Below are 27,631 nucleotides of genomic sequence, written 5' to 3'. Positions count from 1 at the left end.
GGGAACTATAGAGCTCCCTCAGGGAAACTCCATTCATTGCCAATACCAACCAGACCATGGCAATCTATCGGAATGGATTTTATTGGTCCATTTCCTGAGGTTAAAGGATATAATTACCTTTGGGTAGTTATCTGCCGATTGACATCTCAGGTTCACTTAATCCCAATCCACACCTCCAATACGGCCACGGATTTGTCTTCAATATATTTCCGTGAGATTGTATGACTGCATGGCCTTCCGGAATCGATTGTCTCTGACCGTGGCCCCAAATTCACATCAGTATGGTGGAAAGAGCTTCACGGCTTACTTGGTGCAAAGCTTCTTATGTCTACCTCTTTTCATCCGCAAACAGATGGAGCTACAGAGCGAGCTAATCGCTCTATTGGCCAGATTTTTCGTGCCTCCATTCGTCCTGATCAGTGTGACTGGTTGATCAAGGTACCTATCATTGAATTTGCTCTTAACTCGAGCATGAATGCGTCTACAGGATTCGCACCTTTCGAACTTGTTGGAGGATATATGCCTTCAATGATGCGAGAGGTTCGATATGATAAACTTGTCCCACCCGGGATCCGTGCATTCGCTATCCAAGCCATGCAGAACCTGTATGATGCTCATGATGCCCTTATTGCTTCTCGAGTATTCCAGACTCATGAGGCTAATAAACATCGATCTCCTGAACCTGATATCAAGGAAGGATCGAAGGTATACCTATCAACGAAGAATTTGAATCTTCCCAAAGCTAGGGCAACGAAACTATTACCTAAATTCGTTGGCCCATATACTGTACTCATGGCAGACCACACATCGTCCACCTATGAGTTAGACCTCCCTGAAGAACTCGTGAAACGTCGTATTCACCCACGTTTTCATGTTAGCTTGTTAAGGCCCTACATTGAAAGTGATGCAGTTTTATTCCCAGACAGAAAGAAGCCCGAACCTTATGACTTTGGTGCTCCTGATGATGCTGAGGAATTCATTGAATGCATTGAAGGACATGAATGGAAGAATAACTCACTTTTCTTCCATGTACGATGGGCTCTTGGTGATTTAACTGTAGAGCCATACTCTAAGTGCAAAGCACTTAAAGCACTCGATGAATACCTGGCTGTTGCTGGTATTTCAGAACCAAAGAACTTGCCAAAATTGTCTAACAAGGGTCCTAGGCCTAGGAAACGGCGACTGACAAGAAATGATACCCGTGTTACCAAAATGGCTGAGTAACAACGTGGTTATCAAATTACCCTGATCGAGGCTATAGCGTCCATACTGTATACATTCTCCTGGTACATCTTGTGCACCTCAGTTTACGAGTTCTACTGTAGCTCTGTACAGTCAAAGCAATCTATACATCCCGTAAAATGACAAGTCACGTGCAACCATGACAAAATCCAATGGCCGCTATTTCCCACACTTCAGACTGATTGATTCCCTGCCTCCTTGCTCGTCATCACCTGACTCCGTGCCCTTTCACTCCTTTAGGCATAGATCCGGGATCATAGTAATATGATGGGATCTCAGTGTCAATCTCCAGATCTTCATCCGGATCTTGTGTGGCTGTACTACTAGCTTGTAAAATATATAATTTGATGGTTCTCAGTCTTTAGCCACCGATTTTGGAACACAGAATTAACAAGCCACCACCACATTCTCTCCTTGCTATACTTCTAATCATTATAGGCTCATCTCAAAGTTTACTTTGCCCAACTATGCTAGTTGGCGAAATCAACAACTGCTGAGTCTGCCTCGGTATATTTGTCTTGCATTACATATAATGAAAAAGTGAGTACAAGCAATCTCAGTTGCTAATTTCCCTTCTACACATGCTCACATCATGCAATACATGCTGCTCAATGCTCAAAACACAAATTCTCTGAGGTGACCGCATATTTTTCTGGCTGTGTATAGCCAGTTCTACGAGAATGTATACAGCGAAGTTTGCGACGTATCGGGGCATCACAGTCGACTACAAGAATGTATACAGCAGAACATACAATGACACACTGGAGTATACAAAGGATCCCATTTAATAGAATGCATGGAACTCATCATATACTTATCGCAGTGCCCTCCTCTATTGACAATGTCTTTTGATCCTGACCTTTTTCGCTATCATCGATATAATAGTATTGGGGATGGTTCTCTGTAAGTTGTTTCCTTCACACGCTTGCATCCTAATCTTAAAAATAATCTTGAACAGAAGCATCATTGGAGTCTTCTCAGCTTCATTGAACCATGAGTATGCCATCCGACTGTACTATTCCGAGGAGCAGCGCCTCTGGCTTGCTGAGTGTGGGCCAGCCTTTGAGCAAGCTGTACTAGCAGATACGGTGCTGGCTTTCTTCGAAGAACTTTATGGACTGTATTTTACCGCATGGCCAGAGGATCAGTCTCCAGATAAGGAGCAGAGGAAGATCGTACGTTGTCCGCCTCCTAGTTTGATTTCTTCGCTGACCTGATCTACAGGAAATATTCTCACTCTATATTATGGGCCTTAAGCAAATGTGGCTATACCATCGACGAAGTCCACGTCGTTGGGATTACGCATCGGTTATTGAGACGCTAGATGACCTGGAGGACATTGTTACCCGTGAATTCCAAAAAGTCCGCCACGTTTTTGGCCATCCTCGTGTTATTTTACCGTTCCATTGAAGTTGAATGCGAGATTTAGATTCTGATTTATGGTACCTACATACTCTGACATAGTAAAACTACACATTATCTACTTGGTTGATGGTACGGTTATCAAGATCTGTAGTTGCTATACTGTGCTTAGATGAATTCAAGTCTAGACTGGTCTGGACGTCAAGCCATTTTGCTTCTGCATCTGCGTGAAGCTCGCTCCACAGCGCCACTTGCCTAAAAGCATAAGCTCTTGCACCGGGAAGCGAACTAAACTCCACTCGTTTGGTCCATCGCTGGGCGTAGTAAGCGAAAGTGACTTGAACGCGATGCAGTTCCTCAGTCAGCAGATCACATTCTTCTTGCCACCGCTGAGCTCGTGCCCAAGACTTACACCACTCAATTTGCAATGCTAACAAAGAATAGGATCAGTAAGAATCACGATGTTGGGACAGTAGCCGCTTGCCTTCCTGGAGACCTTTATCTCCCTCTTGGAGATTGGTTTTCCAAATCCACGCCAGGTTGCGATGACCCTCTGATGTCAACTCATTGTACTGATCAAGACCTCGAACATCTTCGTTCTTCAGAGGGTGAAGAATCCCCTGCCACTCAAACCTATTTAACTTCACAGACATGGACGACAATGCTGTGTAGATTCGCTGGTACCTTGCAACGTCGGCCGCAATCTTGCCTTCTACCTGGTGAAATAAGGTGTTTGCTTTAGTGCCGTAGCATTGGCCTCATGAGAAGCGTTGTCACCATGCCATAAGATAAGACTTCAAGAGAAGATGCTCACATAGTGCAGCTAAGGTATCATTGGCCTGGGCAAGACGTAGACGCCACTCATCAGCAACGATGGTGTTCTGGGTGGTCAGGATCAATAGCATTGAGCCTGAGTGCTGCGGAAGGGAGATAGAGGGGAATCTTTGAAGGCGGATACAGTTGTTCCAATGGCACGGCAGGTCTTCATCCCGTGTGCGCAAAAGTGTAGTCCTAGGCATATATATTTTTTGTACTTCAATCCACACTTCGATTTTGCGCTGGATACTGATTATCTTGGGCCTGAACTTTGGTGTGTTGTAGATCTGTCGAATGCGAACCAAGGGCATTGATATCACATTGCAGTCGCACCCTGTTGAAGTTGTCAGAACGAGCATCACATCAAATGATGCCAGAACATACTGAGCCTCTTCCAGTTGTAATCCTTGAGCAATCAATTCGCTTGGGCTAACATCATGCCGAATTTCGACAGCAGAAATATTTTTTTCTTCTCTTGCGAGTTCCAGATGCACAGCATTCTCAGTCACAGCTATGTCTAAGTGAGGATTAGATATTGATAGATGCAGGTAGACTTATGGTGCAAAGTCGGCGAGAAGAGATTCGGCTGGGTTCGATCACTTTCCCATGAAAGGACAATTTGTCTCCAGGAGTGGACAGATTCTGAATGCTCAGCCTGCAAAGCATCCTCGTATCCGATGAACTCTTCGACATGCTCAAGACGAGCTTTGACCGCTTCTTTCAGTCGAGCACAAAGAGTGTCCGCTAAAGACTGAAGGTTAGCTAATTCCATTCCTTGAGAGAATTACATACCTAGAATGATAACCTTTCTCCAGTTGTAATCTCCAAAATGGTCATCCAAGGTGTCTCGATGAGTGCCTGGACCCATCTCTTTGGTACTCGCTGCTAAAGCATTGGTAGCAGCCCAGCCATGTTCGGGGGCCTCACCATCAGTACGACCAACTTTGGCAGGAGAAATTGAAGGAGAAGCCATCGCGGCATTTCAAAATATGGGTGGGCAAATGGAATTTCGGCACAAGGTAAAGTATATTCCGCTCTAATTGCTTTGGTCATAGCGATTCAGGACACTCGGAGATTCAGGCGAAAAAGTTTTTGTGCCATTGACATGCAATGTCATAGGATATCACCAAGTCCGGAGGCGTATTGTCCGATAGGGTTGATAAAACAAAGTAATCCATATTGAGATATCTAACAATAGGATCAAAATTAATCAGAATTTCTCATTAAATCCATACCTTTCACCTTTCTGGAGGTCTCCGACTGAGAGAGGACGTTTCATATCATGTCGTCTGCAGACCACGGCACCAACCCCTGTTGCCGTGGCACCATGTCCGCCTCTACTGTTCGCAAGCTTGACAGCATTGTGATTATTGCATGTACTCTTCTCTTCCTCGGGAATGACCTTTCCAAACATATCAATGTGGTTACGAAAAGCAGTTTCTTCAACGAAATAACCGTATCCGAGATTTAGTCCTGGATCAGATTGGTCGCTGGAGACGTTCAATCGATGGAGCCGGAAATTCGCATCTATAGCTAGAAACAAATGGTATAACCAGCGAGTAGCCCTGGGGAAAACTCAATTCCAGGGGAAGCCATGAGTATAATTTTGAAAAAGCGCACAGATTCAGGTTCCAATCTGGAGGTAAGTTAACACTTGGTTGAGGGCATGCAGGGCAACGAAGAGCGAGTTTGCCCTGTTTGGTACCTTGTATACCTCCTGGTTCAGTGACCACATCCGAATCGTTTCAAAGCACGAATGTGATGCCACTCTCGCAAGACCCGAAGAAAAGCCTGATAGCAGTCCTGATTTTCATGAGTAATCTTACATGAGATAATAAGTCAGGAGATGTCTTACTGGAGGCGCATGCATCCCAGAATTATCAGTCAAGTGAGCCAATGTATGATAGAACTCATATGCGGAGACCTTTGACATGAACGAAAGTAGCTGGAAGAAATGAAGTACACGAAATGTGAATGCAGTATGCGGATATATCGTTGTCGCAGGAAAAAGTCGTCGACGAAGTAACTGGATGTGCCGTGGGATCCCTTGAGTACAATTGCAAAATGCCATGTTAACGGTGTGAATGCCATCGATATCAATGACAACGAAATCTGGAATGATCGCAGGAAAGAGGCACGGTGTCTTATATCCATGTCCCAGTTCATACTTAAGCCCCAGTTGGGCGAGTGTCGTTTTGTGGAAGAATGAAGAGCACCACTCCTATGCATGTCTCATCAGAAATTGCTGAGTTGAATTGATCCTTATTGACATACCTCTATTCTATGCAGGGGCAAGCCTTCATGCCCAGCAACGATACAAGTTTGACAAAGGCGCTGAGTATCCACGCAGGAAAGACAGCGAAAGAGGCCAGAATCAACCTTGCAAGCTTCGCATGCATTGTTGTCACCGGTTTCGAAAGCATCGAGTTTCAAGATCTCGTCGAGAAACTCTGAGCGTTGTGTAGACCAAACAAGAAGGGGATGATCCTGTCAAGTACTATTAGTTAGACCTCGAAACACTGCGATAATAAACCCATGCCTAGCAGCCTTTCAGCATGAGCGATAGTCTCCGTCTCCTCACCACCTTCAAGAACCTCGGCAGATGGAACATAATCGGGATCCAAAAATGATCCTAAAGACAACGCTGCGATAGATGGGTACAGGTCCTTCTCCTGTAACAGGATGTTCAGAGTCAAGAGAAGCTGAGCATAACAGTACTACGACGTATGCTGGGACGAACTCGTTCACCAGTTGGCCCTGTTTTTGTCTTCATGCTGAAATGAATATGCTGATAACTGCTCGGTGGCAGAAGTAGAGGGCCGATTATCTGTACCATCGCTGATGATCACATCTCGTGCGGGGACGCTCTTCCTGTGTTTCTTGGGATTGTAATTCCACATATTCCGTGAGAGGAGGGGATAAAGCCAGTATCAGAACATTTGGGTTAAATACTTATGAGTTGAGGAGTCATGCAGAGAGGAGCTTTATTGGGATACGAGTAAAATAGCGGACCTTGTGAAACTTAGGTGCTTCACGAGGGACATTCCCCATTTAGACCATTGGTAAATAGCACAATACAATGCGACCACGTGAACTAACTACTAGTACCATCAGGACGCTTCATAGGCTTTGGCACTCTATCACTTCAGTCTTGTACCAGATAGCTCAGGTTGAAGCTTCACCGCAGTGTGCCAATCAAGCTGGAGCTCTGCTTGTCCTGCTCTCTTCTTTTTGCGACCCTCGGCATAGAAGGGTTCCCACAGGCACCAGAGTCTTGATAATTCTGAGGAGATCCTAGTATAAAATCCAGTTAATCCTTTACGAATCTCTGCTACGTAAGAGAGCTTGCTCCTTTGGCGACAACGAATTCCAGTGGCGAACTGCATCAGCATCTCTCGGATCAGGAGCCCGAAGCTCGGGGACCCAACAGTTTGCTCCAAATCACCCATATACGAGACTGAAACTGTGCAAAGAGTCTAGGCATCTGCTTAGCAACAGCTTTCACCCTACGATACTCAGGCAAATAGGGTCTCAAAAATTCCCTTTTCTCCCATGAGAGAAGCATACCTGATAACCTGAGGCCTCAGTCATCTCGCCGCTTATAGCCGAAACGTACACACCTGTTCTGTAGATAATGATATACAGTGAGCAACTGAGTTTTTATTTCGTCTACTGGGTGCTGTTCTTATAAGTGTTTTGACAGATACAAATTCTTGACCAGACAGTATACAGTCCATACTGCAGAATCAAAACTGCCGCTGTCCACTGGCGAAATTATATGTCACCTGTCATTAGTCACTTATTTTTTATGACTAGGTACAGGTTGACTCTGTACATCCCCATAACAGGTCTACAACAAGGTGTGTTTTTTTTGGATTGGCTCTGTACAGTCCTGTAACTGAGATCCCTTCTTTCTACTGAGAAGGTACAAATCCCGCAGTTGACTCTGTACAGTCCCAGTGATCAGGATTCCCTTCTTTCTGCAACAGAGCCTGAACAGAGTACAGATTCTGCTTGAGTGGTCCAGAAGCCTTGCCCCAAGTGATCTCCTGCCTCTCTGCCAAGCGGCTCCTTGCGCCAGCTGTCACTTTCTGTCCATACCTCGGTTTCAGCGTCAACGTCCCGGAACTTCAAGTCATTTCCATGGTTTCACGACGTGTCTTTCAAACGGAGGAGGAGCGCCGAGCAGGCTCACAATGCCAGTAGTCGACGAAGTTATCAAAAGTAAGAAATATAATCATATGGGCTCTGGGAGACGTACTGAAGCCCTTTTGCCAGGCATCGCCATGTGATCAGCCAACGTCGACGAGAGACATATCATGCTGAAAAGCCAAAAGAGAAGGCAAAGACGTATGTAACCACAAGATCCCCTTTTGCATCATCCTTACTCTGTACGCTCTTAGCTGTTGGGAACCTTTGATTCAGCGCGCAGCACGTAATATTGACATTGAGGTTAACCCAGGGAAAACGCATATGCAGTACTGTCTCTTAAACATGTTCTTGCTGGAGCTTTTGACAGAATCGGCCTCAGACGCAGCTCGGATCTGGCAGAAGCGCTTGACCAATTAGAACAGCTATGGCAACGATTCGACATGTTAACAGAAAAATCTCCACGGCACTTCGTCGACAAAATCTATCATGCTTACGTTGATACTATTGGACCTACGTGACTCAAGGGACGTCGACGAGTGATCGAGAATGCTCTCACTCGACTTTCTCACTTCAAAAAGTTGGGATATGAATATGAGCATGTTGTTCTTAACATTGCAGGTGTGGGAAAAGAGATGGAGCATGTGCAGGACGTGTTAAAACCTATTCACCAGTTGATATTTTGGCTTGAAGACTTATTATGCGAGGCAATGAACGGTCCGGAGGATTTACGAGTGAGGTACAATAGCAAAGAAATATCTTTTTGTAGTGACGACTGTTAATTAATGGTGCCCCTTTGCCATGCTAACCGTCTCCTATTGTATGTACACCGCAAGCTTCCTGGACCATCAATAGCACAACGCCAAAAATCTTCCACCCATTCAACTACCTTGTGGATAGGAATACCTGTCTGCACCAGCACATTATGCCTTGTGCTTAAACCTTCAACCTCGCGAGATCTAGCTTCTATCTTTGTGTAAGAGTCCCGGAGGCCGTACAACTCTTGCAATGGGTCCACAAAGACACCAATTTGGCCCTGGCGTTTTGAGCTCGACTTGAAGTATGCTTTCAAGAGCGACTCGGCATATTCAGAGATAGACACGCCCTGAATGAAGGAATTGAATTTGTCTTGAAGGGCGTTCGCTTCTGCGTCCAGCTTAAGGAATAAGTCGACAGGCGGTAAAGGCTGTGCTGGGGCAGGCTTCTTAGATGAAGGCGGACTATTGACCTGGCGTGTTAGATATTTTCTCCTGTATGTTCGTCGTTAATGAATTTATCAAGCATGTTAATATAACTCCTTACCTTGTTTGAATTTCAAGCGCATTGGTTTTTCTGAGTCTGGTGATGTGTTTGACATTCACGACGGTGGGTTCCTCGTTAGAGCTGCCAGAAGGTGAGATTTAACACTTGAGATACGGAGTTGGGGCCATACCAACTCTCCGCCGAAGTCTTAGCATCGTACGCAGCTCTGCGCTGCAATCGGATTTGGCGCCTGTTTCTACATAATTGTACTACATATTAGCTGACTCCATATAGCTGGAATATAAGCACGTACCTTTCATAATAGCATTTACTTTTCTCGCACACTGAACGACGCTTTGATTCAAGTGTATGATATTTTTTAGGTGGTGCCATGAGAGGAAGAGGGAATGTGAATGTCGGCATGATGGTATTATAGCGCTTTCTTACCGCTTTTGTTCTTTCGTCTGATTGTCTCACTGTATCGTGAATTGGCTTGTTGCCTACTCCTCTCAGTACTGAACCACCTTGTATCTTGCGTGTAAAGTCGAACTTTCGAAGGTAAGTCTCTATACTGAAAATTATTTCTTATAACGCACCCTTAGTCTATACTAGCTCTCTCCTCACAACTCCAGCTTGTGCCCAGATATTCGTTATAATATATGAGCAACCGGGCATGAAAAATGGCTTGTTCACTGTAGAGGACACCTCGGACGTCGACGGCAAAAAGTCTGCATTGGCAGCAAATCTATTAATTACAAGTACATCAGTACCACTTAGTCTTGTCGTCATTCTGGCTTTTTTCCCATGAAATTCGATATATAAGAGGTATCGCTTCTCTGTTTAACGCACCTTTCTGCCACCGCCTTTTGTCTTCGACTTGGTAAGCACTGCTTCCCCCCCCAGTGGTTCTGCTAACCTCTATGGTAGAACTATGCCACATAACCTAGTAGACCGCGGTGTTGCGGTAGGTCTTTTCGTCTTTAACCTGAGAATCTGCTCATTATTTGTAGTACAATCGTACTCACCTTAACATCCATCAGGAACGGTTACTTGAGTGATACCGTATGCAGTATATCAACGCGGCATACAATGGCAATAATGAGCCGTGGTTGCAAGAACTCACGAAAGTCTTTTTGGAAGATTTCCCTCGCACCACGCTTGATCGACGTTTTACTTCTGAAGCTCGCTATGAAGAAAGCGTCAGCTTGTTGAGAAAAGTATGTACGCTCCATCTCCAGTCACTTAGAGGGCTAATTTCAACAGAAGGAATTAGAAAAGTGGATGGATGCACGCGGAGGAAGGACTGCCAAGGCTTATAGCGAGGAATCCAAAAATCGTTCCGATAGTTCTAAACCCGCAGATGTCATGGAGACGATGGAGACAAAGGATACAACTCATAGCGAGAGAGGATCTCAGAGTGACGGTGATCAAATTACTGCTAACAAACTTATTCCGCAGTAAAGAGCTAGTGTTGTTGAGGCGAGAAGGTAGCGCCGGGGCTACGGGTTCATATTTTGAAATGCTTCTTCAGTGACTACAGTATACACAGTAGGCTTAGCTACATGGAATGGACATGACTCATAAGAACAATGTTGATTATGCCGTAGATAGCGCTGGAGAAAATGAAAGTGTCCGTGGTGCTGGTAGAATGTACTTAGTCCTAACTATGTATTCCGAAAAATTGCCTTACAAAATTCAACATCACCTTGAAACTCAAGTATGCAATGATCAGAGCAAGTTGACATGGTTTCTTACTGAAGACGAGGCTCAGGCAGCATTATGTCGTGCCAAGTGGAGAACATCCATGATAGTCGAGCATTGGAAGTCTCGCGATCACAGGATAGCAGGGAAGGAATGCAACCAAGATTTTTTTGGCCAACTGAACTTTGTATTTTTTGTGTACTAGATCATATACAGATGGCAATAAATAAGACACGAAAAGATGAACGAGCGTGTGATGCAAAGGAGTGTATAAATCATAAGAGAAAACGTAAACGAGTGGATGCAGCGACGAGGATCAATGGTATGTAAAGAAATAGGCGCTACCAGCAATCACGACTGAGATGAGAATAACTATGAAAGTCCAAGAAGTATGGAGAAAGGGCAGCCATGATTCGGACTTAGAGGATCTCCACAGCCCCTGCAGCAAGTGCCTCGTTAAACGTGGCCTCAGCCGTGGCACGAGTCCCATGATGAAAAAAGCAAGCCGTTCCAATGCCGGTGACCAGGTTGCTTACGTTTTGCCTGCAGGATAGTGAGCAGAAGTTCAACATCACAGAGGAGGCAACTTACCAACCCCGATACACGCCCATGGCGCGACCTTTGGAAACGACATACCACGGCCCATCGGGGCCTCCCGTGGCAGCCAAGGGGGTGGGCTGAGATGGACCGGGAGCAGGAGCAGTGGGAGCTTGCGCTGGATGAACGGCTGGCGCAGGAACTGAAGCGGCGGGGCAGACATGAGCCGAATGACCAGACAGGTTAGGTGCGCTAGGCACTCGAGCAGTGGCAGGGATTGATTGTCCTCCTGACCTGGGACATGGAAGCAGGGATTCCCATCATTGTAGGGACAGCCGAGGTGGGAATCACGTTCGGAAACGCGCAGTTGCTACAGTATATTGCGAGCAACGGACCAGCTGCAATGTCAGCAGAAGCATTGGTACGGACGTCAGGAGAAGTGGCAGCTGTACAGAAACATTAGTGCTTGATCCAATAATATCAGATTATGCAAACTCACCATCCATGGTTGGAACGGAGACACCAAGGGCCGAGAGAGCTGCGGAAAGTTGTTTGAGGGTGAATTGAGTCATTGTTTATACTGAGTGATTCAATGATGACAAGAAGTATCTGGGTGATTGAAAAACATTACTTCGACAGCTCTTTTATATGACCTATGGGAGCTGACTGTACACATTCTTGTATGTGACAGTCTGGTTTGTCATGTTGTTGCCACTGTGTACAGTCTTGTATTCTGCCACCCTGTACAGTCTCATATTTCACCGCTCTGTACATTGCCATGTTTTGACATGTGCTTTGTCATGTTGTCGTGGCTCTGTACTTTGTTGTATTATCACCACAGCCCATTTTGGGGGTCCCCGATCTTCACACTGGTTACGCAAAATGGAAAAAAGCGCCTCTATTTTTTTCATTTTCAAATCCTGTTCCCGGCGTCAAACAAATTGAGATCATAACAAAACCGACTCACCGTATGTGAATCCAATAACTCTGGAAATAAAACTAACACTAATGATACAGACCACTGCCATGGTAAGGGAGTGCAAAACAAAAGCGTCCAAGGTGAAAGAGCCCAAGATTAAAGGTCCACGACTGAGACCTGAGCGATTGTACATAAGGTGCCCAAATGGGTTGCGAGTGCCCATGCCACACTTCCTGACGATGCTTTTTTTGCTGGTGGTACGTGAATATCACTTTTTCGAGGAAGAAGCTAAAAATTTACCATGTAGGACTCTCCCTTTCGTACCAGAACCCGCATTGGCCGGGCGACGTAGGACACGGAATATGGGATGACGAAGATGCCAAAAAAGAGCCGGGTGTAGGGAATCGGTGGACCACGATGATTCAGTTTCAGTTTCTGTGTCGTCGCCAAGAAGTGTACAATGAGTCGTCGCTTGAAGGAACAGCGCACAGGGTTCTTTGGAGCAATTCCGAACATTTTCATGCACCGTTGGCCTCCGACGCATAAAGAGATTTTCATCGATATGATAGGATGCGCTAGGACCAAACCTCTTCATCTTGTTGGTGTCCAGTCTTCTCCCAAGGACGTGCCCTTTCCAAGGATCGATCGAATGTTTCTTGATCTCAGTCCAGATTTGTGCCTTGATGGATGCGAGCCGACTGTTCTTACACCTGAGATGAGGATCGAAATCGGAGCAGTACTAGAAGATCAGCACGTAGTAAGTCTTCAGTGGTCTCCATCGTAACGTTCTCTGAATCCAATATGTACTTTAGCAGGTGAAGCAGTGGTTTCCCAATAACCAGAGAGCCACGAAAGTCAAATTAGCCCTAGGCCTGAAACTGAAAGTCGACTCAAAACGCCTTCCCCAATTGCAACATGTCTACTCACATTTGCTGTATGAAGAGCGGAAAATTGCTGAGAAAGTCGTGGTTGAGGCAAAAAGAACCGGACTCTCTCCCAATAACGTCAACCTTATCAGTTGAATGACGAACGAGGAGTGGGCGAAGGAGTCGGACGACGTCAAGAACACGATAAAAAAGTTACACAAGGAGCAGAAGGAGCTATCGATGGCAATGAAGGAGCATCGCGTAGATGACATCGAGTTGTCGACTGAACAGAAATCAAAGTATGTTATCGTATCCATAGAGATGGCAACAAGATTCTTACCATTATATAGCGTGATCAAGTCTTTGGGGTTAGAGCTTGATAGTATTTTCGATGTGATCGTGAAAGCAACAGGTTGGGGATTCATTGTTGTTGGTGCTGGAATTGATCCTGAGAGCGGTAATCTACGAAGCAGCAGGTGAGTCAACGGCGTTCTTCATGAGACACATACCTAACTATGCCGCAGCTGGGAGTATGGAGTGAAGTTAAAATCCAGCGGGGGCTTCTTTGATGGCTTCGACAGAGACGCAGCTACAGGCATGGTACCAGGAGGCTTGCCGGGGGATAAACGGAAGGCTGGCGCATACTACAGTGGTCCTCTGCTTGCTCATATGTGAAATGTGGAACGTGCGTTATGTTTGTACTTGATTCCGCTGTGCCGAGCTCTAATTTGTGAACCTATACCAGGAGTCCAGGAGGTGCTGCAGCCTAAAGATCACGAATCGGTGTCGGATTCGGAATCAATGAACGTTGATCTTAAGTCATGTGATGCACCCAAAAGAAAAGGATGACATCGTGGCACCAAGCAATGACGAATTGCTCAATGACGCTTCCCTTCCTGGTTCTGCTTCAAAGGTTGTCCCCTTGCTCACTCCAGACGAAGACCCCCTTCCTGGTATTCTCCCTTCCACAAAGGTTGTCCCCCCTCCCTCGCTCACTCCAGACGAAGATCTCCTTCCTGATATTCTTCCTCCCACAAATTTCGGTCTCATTCCCTTCCCCAGTTCAAGCATAATTCCTGAATTTCCGGGCCAGCTGGCTCCCGAGATAGACCTGGAAGCACTCTCCCATCCTTCAGATGCACCTGTTTCCATGAACTGGGATTTCAGTGCATCGGATGACCTTGCCACGCTCCTTAGGTCTTATGAAGGAAGTTCGGTATCCAATGGCAACGCCCTGTCCTTTTCATCGCCACAAGGAAGCTCATTCTCTGCCACCGATGGCTTGTCACTCGATGCACAAACACAGTCGAGTAGCGATGAGTTGGACCGCAGCAGCGTCTGGTCAGACTCTTTTCCCTGGGACTCTTTCGACGACATCTTGGCCGGTATTTCCCCCACTGATCTCTCATATTCAGCTTATAGTCCATCTCAATTCGACTTGAACATGCCTTCCATGGAGTCTGCTTCATTATCTGGATTTTCCACTGCACCACCGTCGCTTCCATCATTTTCCCTCTGCCATCCCGACATCCGATGACAATATGTCAATGTCCGAGATCACGACATCGATATATCAGCAGCAGTCAGAGCCGACATCCAATGAAATACCTGTCAAAACCTCTCGTTGTGGCCCTTTGAACAGACCAGCTGAGCAGGTGCCGATACCTGATATCCCCCAGCAGGCCCGAACTCATAAGCCGACTGGCTCTAGAGAAGTGACAACACTTGTTAGCATCGAAACAAGCCCCCCCTCCTGGCAGGTTCTGAGTCTCGCCTCAATGTGGGATTCCACATTCGGCAAAGATTGGGCCGCCTTACTGGAGAAATGGGATACTATGGAGGCCATACTAATTAGGGAGAATTCCTTGGTGCGTTGTTCGAAATTTTTGAATTTTCTCTCATACAATTTGTCAAAGGGAAAACTACAGATGTCGAAGAAACGGCCAACTGTTTTGAAGAAATGGTTGGATGGGGCGCGCTCATTCAGCGATCCTTTGGTCATTTCTGATGTTGATGAATTTGGCAGTGCCATGGTAGGGTGGTGGAACTCGCTTCAGCCGGGCTGGAGGCAAAGCACAGAAGGGCTGCCGCTACCAAAATATGCTGGATCATTTACCTGTCTGTGCAAAGGGGGTCAGAGTGGTATAGTTGCAGTGTTGTTTGGTCTCTTCTGGTGGAGACGCAACTGCAATGGATCTTTGGAATGGTCTGCTCTGGTGTCAGATGTCAGTGATATGCTCAACGCCCTCCTCAATGCCACCGCGCCTGCAAAGCACCGCAAGTAATAGACACTTCCATGATGTTTTTTTTGATCTATATCCCATCAGACAGGCATTAGTATAACCGAAAATCCAGTAGTCTTCTCACAACTGTATCTTTTTGAACTGCTGTACTTCTTTTGTAGACTGAATTGCAGCATGTTTATTTATTTAAATCATTACATGTATGATATTTAAGCCGGGTGTCAACTAGTGCCAATGAATCAGATTGATTACAAAAGGTTGAGGAGGAGGAACCTGGAGGACAAAAAGTTGTAAATACTTGAATATCGCGTGGTTGAGGTAAAAAGATGGAATAGTAAAAATATGCAGAGCAGGGGTCGAACCAGCGACCACGGTTGCGTAAAGACACACATAATAACTGATAGACCAGGAGACTACAAAGGTTTGGTCTTTAATGGCCTACTCATAGCGATCGCAACATTTTTTTTTTGCTAGTTTTAAGATCTGCCTGCAATCTCGCAGTGGGAGACAAGAAGGGGACTGAAGTTTTGATTTGCTTTTCAACTCTTGTAGAAATTCTCCAACAAATCATACATTTCTACTACAGCATCCTTTTTTGTCACATCTCATTTTGTTATGGTCCAACCGATGTTGATTGCAAAGGAGAGAGGAAAGATGGAATTTTGTAGGTCTAATTCAATTATTAGACTCGACCATACCATTTGGGTTCAGCTGTTTGTTCCTGGAAATTGGATCTGAGATGTGATCTATGATGTGGATCTTGGTTCTTGGTTCTATAACAGGCAGGAGTCGGGAGGAAGCTTCATCACTGTCATGCTTGATGAGCACAAAGCGCAGCGGTGGGGAACAAATAAATGTATATATGCTGACAAATGCATCAATGTGCCTGCAAATGACACGGTGCCTGTTTCTGCCATAATACGGGAATGTATACAGCGCTTTTACAGGACTCTATACAGCGTAATGTCTACAGTAGGTACCGGCAAATCTATAAAGTCACTTGCACGACAACTACCGTGAAAAGTATACATTGTGGACATTAAAGGTTGCCTGATCATCAGGGTACAGTGGCTGTACCGGCTCTACTTTTTACAAACGCCGACTCGACGCCGCCACACCGATGTCGCATCCAAGTCTAGTCCATGCCCGCTGCTTTCTGGAGGGTATAAATTCCTTACAACCCACCAGGCCAGAGTATCATTACTATCTACTCTGATTTCTCCACCCACTTCAACTATCAGCACTGATACAACTCTATGGCTGCTTCTGCTTCGAGTTTTTTCAACCTCGATGCCAATCCTTCTCAGGGGGAGGGACAGGTACCCTTTACTCCTCAAAAATCATCCTATCCTTCGTTTGCAGGCAATTTCTCCCAGATTATGCCTACTGGAATGCTGTTTTTTACTGGCTATCCAAATTCAACTATGGCCCCATCATTCTTTCCTATGGCACCTTTCCTGTTTACTCAGGGTAACCCATTCTTTACGATGTCGAATATGGGTGCTACAGCAATGCCCCATGCTCCGAAATCGTCTTCTACTGCGATGGAAGGAATTATAGATTCCAATCCAGTTCTGATGTTTGGTAACATATTAACCAACCCCACATCGTGCACTCGAGTTCAGGAAGCTCCAGAAACGATCTCCGAACTCAGTAAACACTGTAACCATCATGGAGAAATGGTTAACGGTGCGCCCCAACGTGCTAAACATACCAGTTTACCGACTAACAAAACTAATCTCTCTAACTCAGATGATATTACTTCGGCTCTTGAGTCGTTCACTCTTGACTCTGGACCCTCGGATTCACTCATGAATGCACCTAATCATACTGCAGATCATGATATTCAACAGGAACTCGTAAAGCTTCGCCATGATAACGAGTTACTTAAGACCAGGATGGAATCTCTAAGTGCTCTCCAGTCCCTCACTCTGACCACAGAACATGCTGCCACCCGGGACCGTCATTCCCACACGTCTCGAGGTATGCACGACCATCATCCATATCCTGCAGTTCCTCATACACGAGGAACTCGTTGACCTTCTCCTCCAAGAGCAGATCTTTCCTTTCACGAGACTTATTACATGTCACTTCAAGGATATGATCCATCCTGCACGGTTCCTATCACAGCTGTTGATGCCACATCAATGATTGACGTGGCCCACACTCCTAATAACTGGGTCATTGTTGATCGAATTTCAAATGTGATCACTGCTATCCGACGAAAGCAGTCCGTTAACCTCGTTTGCGAGTGAAATGGACGCCCAGCTCCTTATCCTCTCATCACTGATGGTGAATGTACCCTTCTAACTCAGTGGAATCGTCGCCATCCTCGCTGGCTAGGACAAATTCCTGACTTAAAGCCCCAAACACAGGATGGGAATAATGGCAGGGACTTACCTCTGCTCCCTCCTCCTCCTGTGAAGGTTACTGCACCCGAGGATACTTGTCTTGACCCTCAATTGTGGGCAAGCTTCATCTTCCTTCATGGCACGGAACGTCATTACCCTGGTATATCTGTCACGACTACCGGATCTGTCAATATCCGTACCCTGGCTGGGTATCTGTTATTCCAATCAATCATTCCGAGTAACACAACCTGAGTTAATCGGCATGGCTTTGCCATCGCTCTCGCTAGCGTGCTGGTCCATCCCATTGTATATTCAGACATTTGCCGTGATCGACATCTTACCATTGCAGACTCAGAAAAGTTGGTTCCATTTCCTCTTTCCCTCATCAGTCGAGCCTCTCAGTTTGACATCGTTACTCACCTTGCTAAATGCGGAGTCAAGTACTCCCACATCTGTTATATCCAGCCTTATGGCCGAGAGCTACTTCTTGCAGCTACTCAACGCTTTAAGGGTACCCTCTGTACTCGTGCCTACAAGGCCCTGGACAACTTTGCATGGTGTATCCATCATTTTGATCTCCCCCATGATATCTCCGTGTTCCAGGACAATTCCGCTCCTCGGATCTATTGGACGGCTCCCATTGAATGGGACTTAATTCCGATCCTCGAAGCGCATCGCAGACATTTCCTCAATTACCCAATCATTCAGGAGGCCACGAGCAAGTCTAATAGAAGCCATCAGCACACTGATCGCATTGATTATAGAGCTGAAACTTCTTTGCCCGTGACCGGAGATGCAGACGTACCTATGGCTGGAGATGGCGATGCTTCTCATGCAGGCCCATCCATCACGCACTTGTCGACTGCTCCTACCGCTTCCCCATCAACCAAGGCCTCTATCGCGATGACCATTACTTCAGGCTCGAACCCGAATGTTGATGGCAAAGCCGATGAGCTCGATTCACAGGACAATAACAGGATCTTATTGTAATTTGACTCTTTCATCGAGATTGCTTCCCTATGCCCAATCTCAAGGGGGAGGGTGTAAGGGATCTGGACTTTATCTATGTACTATTATTTACCTACGTCTTTAGCAGCGCCCGTTATCCTTTCGAGTTCAGACTTTCACATCTTAATCACTTACTTTCATCATCTACGTTTACCTTACTGCTTGTATCTTTGACTCTCTCTCTCGCAATACACCCCATTGGCATGTGTAGCTCTTCGGTCAAAGGACCTTGTAAGGTATTGTAACCTTTACACTTCCGGTGTGGAAGATGAGTCAGGCCCCCAACGAGCTCACCGATGAGGATGGTGAGGTTGGGCCCAATGTCATTCATGCAGTTCCCGAGGTACTCTGAGAGTTGCGTGAGATAGGCAGAGATGGAAATGATGTGATCACAGAGGGAGTGGACAATGGGCTATGCAGAGTCAGATGTTTCGGTTCCCATTGAAGCCTTGGCGGTTTGCTCGAGGTCTTCGGGTAGTACTGTGGCAAAGGATGTTGATGATGCATTAGTATGGAAGCCTGAAAAACGGCTCTTAGCATCGGAAGAAAAACTTGGACCCAAAAAATGCATACCCATGTGCTTGATCACTTTTGCATATGCGATGGTGTCGACGATGTTTTTGGTGATGTCTGAGGAATGCTGTCCTTAACATTCCTTCTCGAGGTCAGTATGAAGTTTGCAGGAAAGTGAAGGACACTTTGACACTCACAGCATATGTGTTGATTTCCTTGTTGAGGTCATCGAGAAGGCGATTGCTTGCACAATCACAGTGTTCACCTTGTCAGGTGAGAGTTTATTTTAAAACTAAAAAAGGTTGCCAATGCCAATGCATGCTACGGATACTTGGAAAACGGCCACATACCAGGAGAGTGACTAGGACCAAAACTTATAGTCGACAGATCCTTCGGGTCCAACCCGTCCAACAATGACGTGAGCTGTCCCTGGATGCCTTGAAAAAAATTCATATTTGATACACCGGGGGTGGTTTTTATGCTCAGGCAGGTCTTTTATAGCAGTCGCTGCAAGGCCAGTAAGCCACAGAAAAAAGGCATCCAGAGAGACGACAACGTACCAAATGCGTAATGGCCTTAAGTCTCAGCCTATGACCACAAGTAAGTACGGGGACATCCCACAGACAGCACAGAGCCAGATACTCGCAGTTTGTTAACCTTGTCAGGTGTCTGAGGTCTCGAACTCTTTCCAAATGTTCTGGTCGTTTGTCGATGCAGACTTAAACATTAATTGTGAAGAGGCAGTAGCCCATTGTGGTCCGAGGAGTACCAGCATCATGGATAACCAAGAGTAGTCTGGACGCGTTTAGTATGCATCAGGGATGGGTGTTCACAAATCCACAGGTGCCTGTGGGATCTTTATTCTGTTTTGGGCCCGCCGGCAGTACATTGTCACTAGTACTCAACACTCACCACTACAATGTCCATGGCTGACATCAAGATATACCTGAAGCCACGACCAATATAAGCTCTTTACGGACACTACAACTATATACCATCCAAACGATGCTCAGAATTTAAGTACGGTCCATTCTTCGCTGACTATGGGATGATTCCCTATGATGCTACAGAAGAATACACCATACGCTCGCCCTCTCTATCTGCCCAGCTTGCTGTATTCCACAACGAAGTCTTACCCAGTCTCCAGGCCGACATTCCCAACCCAAACAAAATCAGTCATTCATCTTGGCCTAGTCTTCTTCAGCTTGCCAGGTCAAAACTCGCAGGGAAAGTCACATTGTTCGACTCTGCAAAGGCAATAGCGCACCAGAGCCACCGATGGAACCGTCATTCAATACTACTCGCTGGTGGTATAGGCTGGTCTTTTCCATCTTGTCTCGGGACGACTGAGAGTTGCCCGACAATGATGACACCAAAATACAGATACTGGTCTGGGCTTATATGATGCCATTTTCTCCCTATGTGGTAAGTGCGTACATATGTGATCTTCCACCTTTTTGTTTAATTTACTGCACAGTGATATGGGCCAATTTTCATGAAGAGATGCTGCAGCTGACAGATCCAGTTGCTCCTGCTTACCTGCCTTCAGACTGTGGTGAGTTTCTGTAACTGTCATACTTTTCATACACTAATGTGTTCTTTTCTAGGCAACAATTCGGGATTCTTGACACTTCTTGGTACAAAGGTATACACTGTCATCTCTGCACTCTACACTGCCGAGACAACAAACAATCATGACCATAACTCGTCTCTACCGCTGTTGCCTGACATCGTGGACCTCCCATTAGTCTCGCATAACAACGGATCCCAATCCCGATTTTGCCTTCCATCAACTGCCTCAAGACGACTACGACCGCCTCAAAGACGACCCTCCCTCCCCTCTCAGGCCATCCTTCAAGACAACGACTCTCCTCCACAGCCACCGATGACCCCCCCCCCCCCCACATCCTGCATTGCCTCCTGAATCGTCGACTACCCTCCACAGCCACAGACCCCCCTCCTGCATGCTGCATGCCCTTCAAGTCGACAACCACCCCCTGATGTGCCCTCCACAGCCACAGACGACCTTCCATCTGCCACACCGTCTTCTGCAACACCGATTCTCCTGCCTCCCTCCTCTTGCTGTAATAGCTGGTCCCTCCGCCCTCTCCCTCCCGTTCTCTCCCTCCCTTCCCAACGTCTCCTCGATTCTTGACATTTTCTGTGCCGAATTCACATTGGACGACCTCGACTCTGAATCGAATTCTTGCCATTCTCAGTGCAGAACCCGACTCGCGATGGAGATGGAGGCGCATTCGTGCAAAGGAAGTGAGGGACCATTTGGGGTGTTGCGTACCCATTTGGGGCATGGTGCATCTTTCGTTCATCTCCACGTGCACGTGCGCAGATTTGAGCATGGTACATCTTTGCGTCTTTTGTGCACCCCCCATGTGTGCATGCGTAGGCATGGAGAGCTGGATGGTGGTGGGGAGGTCTGCACGGGTTTCGATCTCACTCTCGATCTGAGTGTGCACACCCTCACTCTCCATCCTCGCACGCATGCATCTCCTTAATCTTGCTACCTTGACCTCTACTCTCTAATCTAGTTTACTTTCAATATATCTTTTTTAACTCTATCAATGCTTGCCTGTAAGGAATTGATAAGTATAATGTTGACTCGGGCTACAAATACGATGCTTACCTCGAACACAAGAGTTGATGCATAGTCATCTCCGACTGCACTGGTCGACATTTCACTTGTCGAGTTCAGTTGCTTGAACTGAGTAGAGAAATCGAGTTCAGCATCTCGTCAATGAGTCAGGAAAGGAAAAGGCTTACCCTTCAGATTGAGCATTCCCTGCATGAGGATTACATAGCCCATTTCTCTACACGACGGCGGGTGGTACAAGTATGTGCCCTCCTCGAGTCGTCACCCTACACAGGTTCCCTGACTTTCCGAACACCTGTTCGAATCGTTAGCCCTCCAGTTAACGCACCGAACACAAATGCTTACCCTTCAAGTCAACAATTAAGTATATACGTATCATTCTTCAGCTGGCATGACCAATTAGTATCTGAGCCTAGGTTCAAGGGTAAAAGCACGTACCATAGTCTAGTGTACATAAGAAATACGCGTCCTACATCTGAAAAATAAAATAGGTTAGTGAAAGCAACGAGATCAAGATAACCTAGCGCTTACCTGACACCCATAATCCTTCCAGCGAAACCAAGGTTCCACCTATTCCACAGACCCATATTCAGCCTCAATGAGCCAGGTCATTACGAGGGGGCTTCAAGTTTGTGGTGCCGTGTAGTTGTGCCCGGTGTCGTCTGCATGCGAAATGCATACCCTACCCCAACAAATGGTTTGTCAGAGATAAGAGAACGAAACGACGAGCTCACCTTGAGTGAAAGCAACCTATGGCCTCTCCAATGGAAGCCTCAAAGTCGTAGGTCACACCTAAAGAAAGCCGTAGTCAATAACCTGGTAACGAAAGCTACTAGACAGTAATCCCCCCCAACAAGAAGACTCGGAAGCACCTTTTGGGTACCTTGACGTCCGCATGTACCCAAACGGGGCCTCCGAGTCTTTTGCGTATGGAGATGAGACACATACTGACGCGTTGATATGCCTGGTATCAGGCTACCCGTAGATTTTGCGATTTTACATCAGTTTATGCAATCTACAAGCGGTACAGAGGGCTACAGTGGAGGCTTCGTGCTGGTAGCTAAATACTACATAAAGAATGAAAGCACGGCAGTACAGAACGGACTTAGAAACAACATCTTGAAGAGTCAATTCTACCAGCCATCAACACGCCAAGCTAAGCCCTACCTAAACAAGACTATTACAGTCAAATCTCGGGGACTCGTCTGTATGGAGTATAAAAACCAAGAAGTTGAAGAATGGAACAAACTAGATGCCTTGTCACCTCGACGAGTAGAAAGAACCTGTCAGGAAAAATTGCTAAGTCGAGAAACAGATCAGCTTTCGAGATCAACTCAGGCTAGGAAAGGAATAACCTTGGAAGAATGAATAGCCGCGTTGGGTACCGAGATGACCGACCTTGATCATGCAGTGATCAACAGAATACAATCCCAGACCTGCAGTCGATTGCGATCGGTGGTTACATCCTCGAGATCCTGCGCATACTGCAGTATTCAATACATACAGTGTGTGGCAGGCCTTGCAGACGGAAGAAGGAGCACCCATGGACTAGTAGGGCACTCCTCGGCGACAGAATAACCCGGCGCAGTCACGTCGGACTGAATAGAAACTACGGAATGGCGCGATACTTGTAGGATAGTGACTCACCGTTTGTATTAATTCCAAAGCTTGTACCATAATTACTGTAGATACGGGCTCCTATACCTAGAACACGAATTGTATAAATTAGCAGCGACTAGACGCATAATGGCAGGAAAGCATTCCCCCTGCGTTTGTGCTAGTAGCCTGTATAGCTACCTAATCAATCACTGGTTTTATTGCATATCCTCGACTGAAGTGAATTAAGTTACCAAAGTCAACCCATAAGGGCAACTACAGTAATCTAGAAGAGTTAAGTAGGAAGTAGAGCCGTCCCCGTGTTTGCGCCTTGCTAGTTAATTGAACTGCTCTGTGGACAAAGGCCTCGTGTTCTCTCTCTCTGAGATTAGCGATCTAGATGTGCTGAGTTCGACTTTAAGTCAAAAGACCTCATCTAGTTGAAGTAAAATAAGCCCTAGAATGCTTTAAGTTCGAACAATTGTCGAGTTCAAGGAACTCCAGAGTCTGTGTACTCTTTGCAAGTCTTGTACTTGAAGTCAGAACCTGAGCGTTCTTTGTAGAGTGATTTTGCACTCTTTGTAGACCTCGGAGTCTTTGGTTGTTTGATTATTTGAAGTGTCCGCTAGAAGCTCTTCTAGACGACGTCGAAACGAGCATAACTTGCTCGACTATACCTTACAAAACAAGTTCATAAAACCCCGCTATCGCGGACTAGTGTACTTTGTGTAAAACACATCGAAAGAAGAATTGAAGTTGTTTTCAGACAAAACCCCACTAGATTATCTAAATCTAAGTACATCGCGAGTGCTTCTATCATACTCACCCTCGAACTTATATACATTGGTGATTGTGTGTGTGTGTGTGTGTGATTTAGTATCTAGATTGACGATCTAGACGCTTGTTTCATTTGCGCGCTGCCCGTTACCGAGCACATCAGCGTCGTTGGGAGTGTATGATCTCACTGATCCAGTTAACGTTAATGTTCTCAAATTTGGGCAATTTATCATCAGCCTGCACACGGCATAGAGAGTAGTCAGAATTATCTATGCTCTTCCTTGCAGTGATATCTGCGGCACATGTGCTAGAACAGAACATCAGATGTCAAGGACAAGTTCGTTGGCACAGAGAGCACTCACCACTACTTGAATACACGCATCCACAAGTCATGCGAGTCCAGTCAGGATAGAAAACCATTCTCTACACCTTCTTTTCGCCACACCGACTCTCCACCATACATTTCCTTAACATCGCCGGCAAGGACAAGCATTCTGGCATTGGAACGAAATATGACCATAATGTCAAGATGCTGACCGTCAGCATCAATCTATGACTTGAGTGAGTCGAACGCGTGCGCATAAACCTTGGAAGTGCTGTGCCAGGATCGATGTCGAGATCGACCAAGTTGTGTAGCGGGAGGAGGTCATTGGTAGATTCTGGTCTTCCTTCAAGTCAATCCCTAAATGGTGATCACCCGCCTCTCAGTCACTCCACACCCTCATACACTCTTCACTATTGCTGAGCCTGCACGTAATGCTATACGGTCCTCATTTTCGATGGAAACAGCACCACAGCACCAGCCTGTATAGGGTGGGACTCTTGATATTGGCAAATGAAGGAACACAAGTAAATGGTCGAAGAGGGTGCATTATCTGGGCAAGCAGAGGAATGTGCTGTGAGAGGGAAGGGAAGGGCGGAAGACTGAAGGGAGATCCTCAGGTTGAGGAGGAGGGGAAGGAGGGTAGTCATCGAGGGTAGGAAGATCCTCAGAAGAGAAGTGTGATTCAGGTACATACAATGCGTTCAGAGTTCCCACAGCTCGCTTTCCTTTCCTCGACTGTCAACTTGCTGCGACTCTTTTCTCCATGGCTGCTATGGCAAGCTACCCAAATTTGCAGGTGGATGACCTTGCCTTCAGAAAAGTTGGTTTGAACACGCCTTCTCCAACGGTAGCCTCATGGATGTCTAGGACCGTCCTTCCTCAACATTGGCTCTCCCTTCGCCTCCCTCCTAGACTCGTAACCGTCTCTCTCACCACTTGACGTCGCAAGCGAGAAAGTTTCGATTTCTTGCTTGCAACGACTAGCATGGTTAGACAATGCTCTCACATTTGATGTGGATGACTCCCCTTCTCCTTCCATCGCCTCCACCTCTCCCTCCATCCCTCTGCGTCTATCCTGGACACAACATTACACTTGCAATATGGTGATGTATGATCGGGGGCCTCACACATGTGCACAACCATCATTATTCACTAAAGTCTCCGCTGAAGACCTGCCATCACCCACCCGAAGCATTTTCCACTCATTCAGCGGTAACACCCACCTGTTTTCCGACCTGCTTAACAGAGCCTCCTTCACATCCGAGTTCAAGGAGGAAATTCAACCTTGTCTGAACACTACTCAATATGAATTCCCTGCTTTTCACATTCAGTTCCTTGCCGAAGAGCTATGAGGTGGAACAGTACAAAGGTAAGAAATCGTTTGGGGTCGTTCTTCGTGACAATTGACTAATGCCTTCCTTAGGTGTGACCTCGTGTTTGACGGCTCTCATTCGATATGTGCTAGGCCGTCTTGCTCTATGGTATGCAGTATACTAGTTGAGGAGACAGGGAGGAAACTCAGCGATGTGTTTTCCTGAGTGGGCATGGGTGTGGGGGGACCATCATCAGGACTCGGAGGTGTAACTTGTATAATGGCTGGGTTGGAGGAAGATGGTGATTACGTTCTGCTCTGTGGTTACTGTCTGTTCTGGACAAGTAAGGTCACTGCAGGAGGAAATCCAGCTTGAGTTGGGGGAGGAAGGGGGGCTCAGCACCTTTGTTGGGAGGAGAAAGTCGGTCTCTTGGAAATAGAAGGTCTTGCGCAACCTTATCTGGACGAGGGCCACGTTGGTATTCATATGTACAGGTAGAAGTGATAGGCTTGAAGGAATCATTTGTATTCTGGTGTAAATTAAGGCGTGAGTTGCACAGCCACACATGCACTTCATACCTTTTTCTGGTCATGCCCCACGAAAACAGAAAAAGAGGCAAGAAGCATAAAAAGCCTGGCCCAGATGCAGACACAGAATTCGATGAAAAACAACATACTGCAGAACCAGAGCCCAAAGTCGAAGTCGAAGCTAGACCATCATGGATCGTCCCAAATCCCCAACAAGAGCAGGAGCAAGACTCGGAGGCCCCGTTTGGGTACCTTGACGTGGATGTCAAGGCATATTTCAGGACTGTGGATGTGCAGATGTGGCAGTGGCAGGATAGAGAGGTGGAGGTGGATGATGATGGTGAGTGTGCAGTAAGGAAAGGAATGAGAAAGCTAACTTTTCATGTTTGTTTAGAAAAACACACGTTCTTCCTCACTGCCCTCACTGAGATGACGGGGAAAGAAAAACAATTCGCGACGGACCCAGAGTGTTCGGTGGTGCTGGAGAGGATGGTGCATTCGATGGATGATTTTGCAAGGAGGGTGTTTTTGGATAGTTTGATGGGGTCATGAGTGACTTAGTTTTGTTTTTATTTCGTGGTTTAGCTGATGAGGTTAAGTACAAAATACTCGCTCGCCATCAGTTCGTGTTGCATGTCTGTCAGACCCTCCTCGAGGTTTCTGGGGAGACTGTTTCGAGGGAGGTGAGGTTTATCGAGTCTTTTGCTGAGCATAATATCTGAATGATTCTATGCAGACTAAAGGTATACTACCTGAAATACCACAAGGTGACTCTAAAAAGGGACATCTCCCAACAACGACCAAACTCGTACTGGATTTGTGCGACGTACATTCTCATCATGTCCAGACCAGACCAATCTTACTTACAGCCACGTGAAACAGGAACTCCTCCCCATCCTGCCTCCGCTCCTCCATGACCCGTTCAGCTCACATATAGTCTGCGTGCTCACGCTCCTGCTCTCTCCCACATCAAATACGCATATACAGTCCCAGACCTCCAAACACAGTAAAAGCTGGAAAGGCAAGCAAGGCGAGATGCGGAGTCTCTTTAAGTCGGAAAAAGGGGAGGGGAAGGATGTGGCTAGGCCAGTGAGCTTCGAGGAGGTGGCGAGGAAGATTGTGGGTGCGGTCAGGGAGGGGATGAGTGATAATGAGGTAAGGGCATGTGCAGGGAGTAAGGTTGCGTGTCCTGGTCTTGATGTGGGTTCTTGATTGCTTCATGTTTCCCAGCATATATTGATGTTCGTGATAGATTCTCATCGAAGTCGAAGCCAAGCATGGTATGTCCAACAAAAGCGGCAGCTTGATGGACCACATGTTGGTTGGTATGGTCGGTCAAACATGTAAGTAGCTATTATTATGTATGCATCTAGGGACATACTCACTATCATGATTATTAGTGAACTTTTTGACAATCACTCCCAAGTAAGACTACATCCACACTCTCCTGCAAGATGCAACCTCGTCCCACCTACTCGAAAGTACATCATACACTTTCTTGTGATGAACATGCTTCTCACAGCTCCGCGCCTGATC

General features: G+C 46.4%; 13 protein-coding genes across 13 annotated transcripts; 7 read left to right on the top strand and 6 right to left on the bottom strand.

The window, feature by feature from the left end:
- Positions 1-1,922: 1,922 nt before the first annotated feature.
- EV420DRAFT_1487667 (uncharacterized protein) lies at positions 1,923-2,652 on the top strand (the record flags this gene model as incomplete). Its single annotated transcript, XM_060470551.1, has 4 exons — positions 1,923-1,976; positions 2,066-2,145; positions 2,201-2,417; positions 2,467-2,652. 4 exons carry the CDS (start codon positions 1,923-1,925, stop codon positions 2,650-2,652), a joined length of 537 nt encoding a protein of 178 aa, XP_060322182.1.
- A 59-nt stretch (positions 2,653-2,711) lies between these two features.
- EV420DRAFT_1652703 (uncharacterized protein) lies at positions 2,712-4,393 on the bottom strand (the record flags this gene model as incomplete). Its single annotated transcript, XM_060478683.1, has 7 exons — positions 2,712-3,034; positions 3,065-3,361; positions 3,419-3,615; positions 3,671-3,754; positions 3,805-3,937; positions 4,021-4,164; positions 4,213-4,393. 7 exons carry the CDS (start codon positions 4,391-4,393, stop codon positions 2,712-2,714), a joined length of 1,359 nt encoding a protein of 452 aa, XP_060322181.1.
- Positions 4,394-4,496: 103 nt separating this feature from the next.
- On the bottom strand, positions 4,497-6,031 carry EV420DRAFT_1623528 (uncharacterized protein; the record flags this gene model as incomplete). Its single annotated transcript, XM_060475948.1, has 7 exons — positions 4,497-4,608; positions 4,656-4,985; positions 5,041-5,125; positions 5,151-5,241; positions 5,276-5,641; positions 5,695-5,907; positions 6,002-6,031. The coding sequence occupies 7 exons, from the start codon at positions 6,029-6,031 to the stop codon at positions 4,497-4,499; spliced, it is 1,227 nt and encodes a 408-aa protein (XP_060322180.1).
- Positions 6,032-6,560: 529 nt separating this feature from the next.
- On the bottom strand, positions 6,561-9,234 carry EV420DRAFT_1487665 (uncharacterized protein; the record flags this gene model as incomplete). The annotated part of the gene is made up of 11 exons (XM_060470550.1): positions 6,561-6,883; positions 7,041-7,045; positions 7,128-7,185; positions 7,373-7,511; positions 7,682-7,742; positions 7,867-7,964; positions 8,067-8,140; positions 8,398-8,819; positions 8,872-8,952; positions 9,002-9,067; positions 9,125-9,234. 11 exons carry the CDS (start codon positions 9,232-9,234, stop codon positions 6,561-6,563), a joined length of 1,437 nt encoding a protein of 478 aa, XP_060322179.1.
- A 508-nt stretch (positions 9,235-9,742) lies between these two features.
- On the top strand, positions 9,743-10,272 carry EV420DRAFT_1487664 (uncharacterized protein; the record flags this gene model as incomplete). The annotated part of the gene is made up of 3 exons (XM_060470549.1): positions 9,743-9,775; positions 9,882-10,028; positions 10,078-10,272. 3 exons carry the CDS (start codon positions 9,743-9,745, stop codon positions 10,270-10,272), a joined length of 375 nt encoding a protein of 124 aa, XP_060322178.1.
- Positions 10,273-10,931: 659 nt separating this feature from the next.
- On the bottom strand, positions 10,932-11,621 carry EV420DRAFT_1487663 (uncharacterized protein; the record flags this gene model as incomplete). The annotated part of the gene is made up of 5 exons (XM_060470548.1): positions 10,932-11,055; positions 11,104-11,343; positions 11,401-11,419; positions 11,445-11,495; positions 11,549-11,621. The coding sequence occupies 5 exons, from the start codon at positions 11,619-11,621 to the stop codon at positions 10,932-10,934; spliced, it is 507 nt and encodes a 168-aa protein (XP_060322177.1).
- Positions 11,622-12,428: 807 nt separating this feature from the next.
- On the top strand, positions 12,429-13,509 carry EV420DRAFT_1652699 (uncharacterized protein; the record flags this gene model as incomplete). The annotated part of the gene is made up of 5 exons (XM_060478682.1): positions 12,429-12,725; positions 12,784-12,972; positions 13,003-13,133; positions 13,185-13,310; positions 13,359-13,509. 5 exons carry the CDS (start codon positions 12,429-12,431, stop codon positions 13,507-13,509), a joined length of 894 nt encoding a protein of 297 aa, XP_060322176.1.
- A 151-nt stretch (positions 13,510-13,660) lies between these two features.
- EV420DRAFT_1652698 (uncharacterized protein) lies at positions 13,661-14,371 on the top strand (the record flags this gene model as incomplete). Its single annotated transcript, XM_060478681.1, has 1 exon — positions 13,661-14,371. The coding sequence occupies one exon, from the start codon at positions 13,661-13,663 to the stop codon at positions 14,369-14,371; it is 711 nt and encodes a 236-aa protein (XP_060322175.1).
- Positions 14,372-14,612: 241 nt separating this feature from the next.
- Positions 14,613-15,119, top strand: EV420DRAFT_1652697 (uncharacterized protein; the record flags this gene model as incomplete). Its single annotated transcript, XM_060478680.1, has 2 exons — positions 14,613-14,702; positions 14,751-15,119. 2 exons carry the CDS (start codon positions 14,613-14,615, stop codon positions 15,117-15,119), a joined length of 459 nt encoding a protein of 152 aa, XP_060322174.1.
- A 1,382-nt stretch (positions 15,120-16,501) lies between these two features.
- On the top strand, positions 16,502-17,332 carry EV420DRAFT_1487661 (uncharacterized protein; the record flags this gene model as incomplete). The annotated part of the gene is made up of 3 exons (XM_060470547.1): positions 16,502-16,766; positions 16,830-17,060; positions 17,175-17,332. The coding sequence occupies 3 exons, from the start codon at positions 16,502-16,504 to the stop codon at positions 17,330-17,332; spliced, it is 654 nt and encodes a 217-aa protein (XP_060322173.1).
- A 747-nt stretch (positions 17,333-18,079) lies between these two features.
- On the bottom strand, positions 18,080-19,402 carry EV420DRAFT_1487660 (uncharacterized protein; the record flags this gene model as incomplete). Its single annotated transcript, XM_060470546.1, has 6 exons — positions 18,080-18,152; positions 18,284-18,491; positions 18,572-18,784; positions 19,010-19,076; positions 19,147-19,214; positions 19,300-19,402. The coding sequence occupies 6 exons, from the start codon at positions 19,400-19,402 to the stop codon at positions 18,080-18,082; spliced, it is 732 nt and encodes a 243-aa protein (XP_060322172.1).
- Positions 19,403-20,604: 1,202 nt separating this feature from the next.
- Positions 20,605-23,234, bottom strand: EV420DRAFT_1487659 (uncharacterized protein; the record flags this gene model as incomplete). Its single annotated transcript, XM_060470545.1, has 9 exons — positions 20,605-21,471; positions 21,501-21,536; positions 21,591-21,668; positions 22,011-22,032; positions 22,089-22,127; positions 22,292-22,349; positions 22,913-23,041; positions 23,062-23,155; positions 23,205-23,234. 9 exons carry the CDS (start codon positions 23,232-23,234, stop codon positions 20,605-20,607), a joined length of 1,353 nt encoding a protein of 450 aa, XP_060322171.1.
- Positions 23,235-26,158: 2,924 nt separating this feature from the next.
- EV420DRAFT_1673663 (uncharacterized protein) lies at positions 26,159-27,524 on the top strand (the record flags this gene model as incomplete). The annotated part of the gene is made up of 7 exons (XM_060479124.1): positions 26,159-26,435; positions 26,490-26,630; positions 26,681-26,778; positions 26,832-26,921; positions 26,978-27,295; positions 27,348-27,438; positions 27,496-27,524. The coding sequence occupies 7 exons, from the start codon at positions 26,159-26,161 to the stop codon at positions 27,522-27,524; spliced, it is 1,044 nt and encodes a 347-aa protein (XP_060322170.1).
- Between the last annotated feature and the right edge of the window lie 107 nt (positions 27,525-27,631).

This window comes from Desarmillaria tabescens, assembly GCF_030435595.1.
Source record: "Desarmillaria tabescens strain CCBAS 213 chromosome Unknown EV420scaffold_132, whole genome shotgun sequence".
Taxonomy (NCBI): domain Eukaryota; kingdom Fungi; phylum Basidiomycota; class Agaricomycetes; order Agaricales; family Physalacriaceae; genus Desarmillaria; species Desarmillaria tabescens.
The sequence above is the reverse complement of the archived record's forward strand: the minus strand, read 5'-3'. Positions and strand labels throughout refer to the sequence as shown.